Source organism: Oratosquilla oratoria, chromosome 36 (assembly GCF_046742065.1).
Source record: "Oratosquilla oratoria isolate Oo_2021 chromosome 36, ASM4674206v1, whole genome shotgun sequence".
NCBI lineage: Eukaryota > Metazoa > Arthropoda > Malacostraca > Stomatopoda > Squillidae > Oratosquilla > Oratosquilla oratoria.
Window position 1 is genome coordinate 31,204,596 of NC_134812.1, and position 8,497 is coordinate 31,213,092.

The 8,497-nt window shown below is 38.6% G+C and overlaps 1 protein-coding gene across 4 annotated transcripts in view; it reads right to left on the reverse strand.

Moving 5' to 3' along the window:
* Iswi (nucleosome-remodeling ATPase imitation SWI) overlaps positions 1–299 on the reverse strand; it is a 41,198-nt gene extending 40,899 nt beyond the window's left edge. For all 4 annotated transcript variants that reach the window (XM_076174517.1, XM_076174516.1, XM_076174515.1 and 1 more), the window contains exon 1: positions 168–299. In XM_076174517.1, coding sequence (XP_076030632.1) covers positions 168–218 — 51 coding nt within the window. In that variant the 5' untranslated portion in view covers positions 219–299. The remainder of the gene's footprint in view (positions 1–167) is intronic.
* Between the last annotated feature and the right edge of the window lie 8,198 nt (positions 300–8,497).

Sequence of the window (8,497 nt, forward strand, 5' to 3'; positions counted from 1 at the left end):
CTAAGCAAACAAAGAAGACCCAAACAAGTTCATCAGCCTCAAGCCATCACTGGACCGCCATCCTGCATCTCCCGCGTAAACCCTTCAGTGAAACACACATTTTCCTCCGCAAATTAATGGTCAAAATTCAGTAAAAACAACATAAATTTTGAGTTTCTGATACTCACCGAGTTCTCCCCCACCTCCATCTGCTCTGTAGTATCTTCCCCGTCCGACATTTTAAGCAACAATTCAATCGATTTGGAGAAATTTATCCCACCCCCGTGCACTTTGTACACCGGTGCGGTGTTGCTACAGTGAACAATAACAGAGGTTCAATTAAGAAACTTTATTATAAACAAAGCGGTCATGAGTACCTATTATATTGCATAGAATTAAAATGTTACTAAATTATTTCAATGGTGTTCATATTAAAATAAAGCATTACGTTTGTTAAAATCTTTATTAAAATTTATAAAATATACCTTCAAAGCTTTTATTTGAATACCTTTATGTTCATGCACGAATAACATACTAAGCGTCTAGTAAAATGAAAAAATCCTGTATTTAACTTTATTCATATAGCAACTGATGAACCTTATGTAATAATATTTAAGTTTTAGTTTCCTATCCTAGTTTCTATACCACTACTGTCGATAACAGTCTGTAAACATGTCTGAAAGTTTGCCTTTCCTGTTTATTTGAACTGTTACTGTCAAATTGTATTGTTTATCTTAAAACTATGCCATGTTCCTTCTTACAGATATCGTGATCATGCCCCTTGAATTGTAGATGGAAATACAATTCTATAATTTGTTTTACCAATACTAGCTTGGATTCCGAAACGATAATTATACTGGAAGAGGAGTGGATGATGGTAGAATCTCGGTCTCACTAAACGCCGACCAAAGTCGACCAAAGCCGACCAAAACCACACAATGACGGTTTTTGCTCAAATGCATAATTTATATATAAAAAATAGCATATGGTTGCATTATTTGACCTATTTTCTTTAAAATGTGTGATTTCCATGTAAAATCATCAAAGAGAAGTTACGTTTTTATCCTCTGCAAAATTACCAACTGGCAACCAACGCCGACCAAACCCAAACAATGACGGCTTTTGCTCAATTTTATAATTCTAAATCAAGATTAGCATATGGTTGCATTATTTGACCTATTTTCTTTAAAATGTGTGATTTCCATGTAAAATCATCAAAGAGAAGTTACGTTTTTATCCTCTGCAAAATTACCAACCGTCGACCAAACCACATAATGACGGTTTATGCCCAAATGCATAATTAATATGTAAGAAATAGCATACGGTTGCATTATTTGACCTATTTTCTTTAAAATGTGTGAATTCCATGTAAAATCATGAAAGAGAAGTTACGTTTTTGTCATTTGAGCAAAAGCCGTCTTTGTTTGGGTTTGGTCGGCGTTGGTTGCCGGTTGGTAATTTTGCAGAGGATAAAAACGTAACTTCTCTTTGATAATTTTACATGGAAATCACACATTTTAAAGAAAATAGGTCAAATAATGCAACCATATACTATTTTTTATATATAAACTATGCATTTGAGCAAAAACCATCATTGTGTGGTTTTGGTCGGCTTTGGTCGGCGTTGGTCGACTTTGGTCGGTGTTTAGTGAGACCCTGTAGAATGTAAAATGTTTGACTTCAAAGAATGACATAATAATGAACTGGTAAATTGATGATATAAAATACTTAGAATCGTGTTATAAATATCAATAAAACAATACAAAATAAACAACTTGAAAAAATAATATAATGATAAACATGGTATATGGAGGTCGCCTCTAAAATCGTCTGAAGCGTTCAGTCTAAGGCGGTATTTTCAAACGGCGAATCTTTTTACAAAGGATTACAAAGGCGGAGCATGACGACAGGAGACCTTTTGATCCATATCTAGGTCGGATGCAAAAAAAAATCTTATTAATAATAAAACAATAAATAAAAACTATAATACTGTAAATAACAAATAAAATACATAAATAAATGCATAGGTATAGTTGAATAATAAACAAACAGGTAAATAGTAAATAATGATAAATTGCCATATAACCAGTAGTGGGATTCAGCCGGTTCTTACCTATTCGCTAGAACCGGCTCACGCAAATTTGTCAGTTCGGCGAACCGGCTAACTGGCGAACCGACTAGTTGCTCAGCTGGTCAGTGGTCTTCTGCATCTCGTCCGATAAGTACCGGGACGGTATGTTTCGTAACTTTCGTTAGTGATTTATTGCATAGTTTATTTACACAAGTGGTTACCAGTTTTTTTTCATGTATATAGTGCTTGGTTTCTCTGTATATTTGTGTTATTAAACTACATTTTATTATAATTATGGACATACATACATACACGCACTCTCATACACACTCCTTAGGCCTACCCACACAAACATGTTTGTTTATAAATAACACAAATGCATTGCACACATGCACACACATACTCATGTACATGTACACATATGCACACGTGTAAGCACATACATAGCCTACACATGCACACACTACCCCCACACAAACATGCGTCCGTAAAAAAATAAATACACCTGCACTAGGTTGCCCAAATCGATTTTTTTTATCACGAGACTAACTATAGGTTGGCACCCAGGTCTATACCCCATTTTTTTTTCCACCTGACAATTTTTCAGGTTTTTCGTATGTAAATATTTGAATATTTTTTACGTTTGGCAGCCAGAGATGCATTTTAAATATAATATTGTTAGTTTTCCATATTTCTAGTTAGAATATTTAATTGATAACAATAATATAAAGAAAATGTGGCTAAGAAGTGGTTGCAAATTAGTGTCAGATGGAAATACACCGACTATAACAGAACCGGCTGACGAAAAATTTGAATCCCACTACTGCATATAACTAATAATAAATGAAAATCAGACAGACAAATGATAACAAAACAAAAACAAAATAAATGAAAATCAGACAGACAAGTAATAACAAAACAAAAACAAATAATATAAGATAAATTATAATCATTACAGCATCTTACTTAGGTATTTATCTAACTGATTCTTAAAGCTTCGAACTGTACTACATTGCACTACCTGTGCAGGAAGTTTATTCCATTCATTTACTACACGGTTGGCAAAGTTGTTTCTACCTACTTCCAAATTGAATCTATTTCCGGATAGTTTGAGACCATTGTTTCTTGTCTGATTCTCATTCAATGTGAAAATTTGGTCACTTTTGATGTTGTCAATTCCCTTTAAAATCTTAAAGACCTGTATCAAGTCACCTCTGAGTCTACGCTTTTTTAGGGAAAACAGATTCATGTGTTTTAGTCGATTTTCGTATGATTTATTTTTGATATTTGGAATCAGTTTTGTGGCTCGCCGTTGTACTTTTTCCAGTCTGTCAATGTCTTTAATGAGATTCGGTGACCATACGGAAACAGCATATTCCAAATGTGGACGAACTAACGATTTATATAGCTTGTTAATGAGTGATGGACTTTTGAAATCAAAAGATCGCGTAATCAGTCCCAGAATCTTATTTGCTTTCTCAGAGGCTGAAATACACTGCTTGGATGATTTGAGGTCGTTACTGATAATTACGCCGAGATCTTTTTCACTATCCACTTTTGTTAACGAATTACCAAATAACTTGTAATCGTACTTACTGTTATTTTTACCTATGTGCATTACCTTGCATTTACTTGTGTTAAATTTCATTAGCCACTTTTCAGACCATTGCTGTAATTTATCTAAATCTACTTGAATATCTAATTGGTTTGAGTGATCATTTGCCACTCCGCACAGTTTTGTATCATCAGCAAATTTGGAAACAGTAGATTTTAGTCCATGGTCTATATCATTTATATATACTATGAAAAGAAGTGGCCCAAGAACGGAACCCTGAGGAACTCCACTTGCAACACTTTTCCATCCAGAAGTTTTTCCATTTAAAACAACTCTCTGTTTTCGACCATTCAACCAATTACTAGTCCAACCTAATAGGCTACCACTTATTTTTAATTGAGTGTATCTTGTGAAAACAGTTAGTTATATGAAACTGTGCAGTTATTCAGAATATGACATCTTTATGACAAATACTTGTAATGAATAAGAGTTCCAAAATAGCCTTTCCCCATTATAAGGTGGAACAGTCAAAATACACATCCACATCATACACAAATAAAACGCATTCCACCTCAGCTTTTCGTGGATAAAATGTTATTCTGTTTACACTACTTGTGTCAAAATCAATACAGCGAAGCATAGCTCTTCAAAGAATATGTGAAAAGCATTATCTAAGTAGTAAAAAACAAATTAAGCTCCTAGAAAAATTATAAGTGAGAAAGGTATCAGGACAAGATATCTCAAATTGGATTTTGAAAGCAGAGAACTATTCTATCTACATACCAATGGGCGTCTCCCCCTTTTAAGAGGGGTAGCTAGCCAAAATATACATAATCCTCCTCCTCCTCCTCCCCCTCCTCTTCCTCCCCTCCTCCTCCCCCTGCTCCTCCTCCTACTCCCCCTGCTCCTCCTCCTCCCCTCCACGCATCCCTCTCCTACCTGTCACCCATTTCCCTTTTGTCTGAGCTCCTTATGGATGAAGGGTCAGAAGCAATGCAGCAAGACACAGCACATCCACAGCAGCTTCATTTGCACAGCGACCCTCCCTCCTCTGTCCTTGATGCGAAAACAGAGAAGACGAAGAGTAATTCCAAGTCTCTGCTCCATGAAGTGTCATAAGCACAGTCACCCCTTCATACAGTCTTCTCTCCGCATCCATCCCCAGACACCTATCTTTCATGCCATTTTTCATTACTCTAAGGAAGAGTTTCCCAACCTTTTCCGACCATAGCATCTCCTGTTGCCATGTCCAAGCAGCCCAGCACCCCTATCTTGTTATTAGAAGGGTAAAAGAAAGTGAAGTGTACTGCTTGATGATTTTTTTTTTTTTTTGATTCCTTAGAACTGAAACAAATTGACAATAGTGATACATATATCAATGTGATATTGATTCGTATATCAATGTGATTTTTGTGTGCATCACTTCCCAACACCCCATGTAATTGACTTCAGCACCCCAGGTTGGGAAACGCTGCTCCTCTGTATTGCTTACTCCTCTGTATAGTTTGTCTCCACCCCTACTCCTCTGTCCCAAGCTATATGCGATCCTAAATATCTAAAACTATCCACTTCCTCCAGCCTCTCTTCTATAAGACTTATCTTTAGCTTACTGCCACCCTCACCTCTTGTATATATCATCACTTTGTTTTTACCCATATTTATTTTAACTTCTTCCTATGACCTTCCCAAACTCCGTCACTAGCTGCTTCAGGCTCTCCTCTGACCCCGCCACAAGCGCAGTGTCATCAGCAATCAACAACTGGCTGATGCCTCACTCCTCTTCAGTATCTCTAACATTCTCCAGTCCACTGCTCATCACCTCCGTATTTACCTTCCACACCATCCTGTTCATGTACACATTGAACAACCATGGCGACATAACACACCCCTGGCGCAGCCCTAACTTTACCTAAAAATCTCACTTTCACCATTTCCAACCCTATGATAAATTCTACATAAGAACATAAGAATGTAGGAGACTGTAAGAGACCACAAGGCCTACACTAGGCAGTTCCATGTCCATTACCACCTATCATCCATATCCACAACGTTATCTAATCTTCTATTGAAACATGTTTCAACGCTCACTATGTAGTTACTAAGTCTTTTCCATTCGTTAACTACTTTGTTGGAAAATCAGTTCTTGGCTACTTCCTTCTTAAACCTAAATTTGTCTAATTAAAACCCATTACTACGAGTCCTACCTTACTGTCTTAATATGATTACCTTACTTGCATCACCCTTGTTAAAATCTTTGAACTATTTGAATACCTCTATTAGATCACCCCGTACTCTACGTCTTTCCAGAAAGTGTGAGCTAAGACGCCCAAACATGTCTTCTTAAAATGAATTTCTAAGCCCTTGTATCATTTTGGTCATTCTTCTCTGTACTGGTTCCAGTGAATTGATATTCCATAGGGCGGAAACCAAAAATGTATCGAATAGTCAAGGATGGGTCTAACTATCGCCAGATAGATTTTAATAACTATATCTATACCCATCTGGGGTATTGGCTACATGTTATTGTGGCTAAGTAGCATGTAGCTGATACTTTAGAGTCTATATGGGGCACCCCTACGGACCAGAGCCACACATTTTGTCTGTGATAGAGGAAATCTCTGTTCATAGAGAAATTATGATACTTTATCACACTGCGGCTGTCCTTCTGTTGTGCTGTCCCCCCACCCCTTGTTACTATACTGTACAATTTCTCTGAATATTCATTTTCTTTCTTTGCCTAACCCTGTGGTGGGCGAAAAGAATGTTGCTACCAAGTCTTCCCATTTGAGTCGTACGAAGCGACAAAAAACGGGACGGGGATAGGACTAGGCATCCTTCTTCCTGTAGCCCACAAGGGGCTACAGGGCGTCATGAAGTTGACGCCCTGCTGCGTAGACGGCTGGGAAAATTTCATTCTTTGGGACCGGTCCAACAATTTCTCTACAATATATATTTCTTTCTGGCAACCCCTCAAGAGTGCCACCATTTCACATATGACCTTTCTGGCAAACCCCTCGAGGGGGCCGCCTTTTTTTGTAAATTGTGTACATAGATAGGGATGTCTGCCAACCTCAGGAGTTTTCCTCTGGGCTTGCCAGCAGTTTTTGTATCAGATCAGGACTAACCATTAAACTGGTTAAAATAAGCAGAGTTTGTTTCCCCTCTACATGTAGGGAAAAAAATCGACACCAGGAGTCCAACACAGGTACCGCATTACTAAATGCAGCTTTGGTTACATAGGTTAGGTTAGGTTAGGTAGGTTAGGTTAGGTAAGAATAGACGAATTTAGCATCCTTTCATTTCTTCGACCTTGGCATTTATCAAAACGTTAGTAAATCGGTACTAGCAACTTTATTGTTATAATTTTCCGCCAATAAAAAACATATTACGTTGATGAGTTACAACTTGATAAAATATTTTCTATTGCTGAGCGAATGTTAGAAAGTTTAATAAGAAATTCTTCTGCCTGTTCATAGGCCTATAGCATTCATGCCATAGGCCTAACCATGCTAACCTCCTTGCATGGACAGATTAACTATCCATGCACTGTGGACGTGGTCATCTTGGTGGCCGTGTGGATGTTTTTCCAACAAAATAAAATCAAAACCAGCCCTGCTGGGCATACTGGGACCTGGTAGATAGGGCCAGGCCCATCTACGTCTGCTAAGTATTAGGCCTGCCATTTCATGCCTTCAAATCTTCATCCGCACGTCTGATTACAAACTAACGAAATCATGTGTCTGGCCTGGTGTGGTGTGTGATTGGTGGTGTGCATTTATGTATGTAAAGCGTGCATGCAGTAATGCATTCCGGCGAACTCACCAGTCCTTATTCCCTGCTCGTTCTGGGCGATCATCCTCTGGAGATTCCTTGCTCTCGACATCTTTGTCAGTTGAGTCTTGCTTGGATATCCGAATTGGTTCGTACACGTATCCTTGTGCCGTATCCACATTGGACCACGAGAGGGCATCCAAGTCCGATAAGCCTTCTTCACTCAATGTGAAATCCCCATCGTGTTTGTCGCTGGCCATGTCCGAGAATGTAAACAACACTCCTGACGTCATCAGTTACCCTAGTGGTGTAAAATGTAACTACGACATTAAAAAGTTCGTCTGCTATCAGGCACTTTTAAGATCATGCTATTTGGATAAAACCAAGACTATAAAATGCTAGAAACGTGCATTTCACTTTCTAACTTCTAAGTTATATTTTCATACATGGAATAACAAAAAATAAAGAAATCCAAAACCTTAGTTGACCTTTATGCTGTTTATTTGGGGAGGTTACGGCCGTGGCTGGGCACCGTGGGAGGGGGGTAGTTGAGGCTTCCCTCGGCTGACGTTCTGAAGAGAGTCTTTCAGACTGATATCGGAACTGAAACCCTGCAACCCGGCATAATCACCCCTTCATATAATCTTCTCTTTGCATTCATTTCCAAATGCCTATTTGTCATGACACTTTTAATGCCCCAAGATGTATATTTGCTTCTCTCAATGTACAGTTTACCTCCACCCCCACTCCTCAAATTTTTGCCACATGCAACCCTAAAGAGTTAAAACTGTCCACTTCCTCCAGCCTCCCTCCAACTGGCCTACATCCTCTCCCCTTGTACATCCCATACCCTTACTTTTGCCCACATTTAACTTCAACGTTCTCCTATTGCTTAACTCCGTCATTAACTGCTTTAATTCCTCCTCCGACCCTGCCATAAGTGCATTATCGTCAGCAAACAACTACCGGCTCATCTCTCACTTCTTTCTACTGCCTCTAACCACCTCCAATCCTCTGCCCATTACCTTTGCATGTACCTCCCGTACTAGCCCTTCCATGGCGAAGTGACACAGCCCTAATGCATCCCCACCTTTATCTCAAAACACTTGCTCTCTCCATTT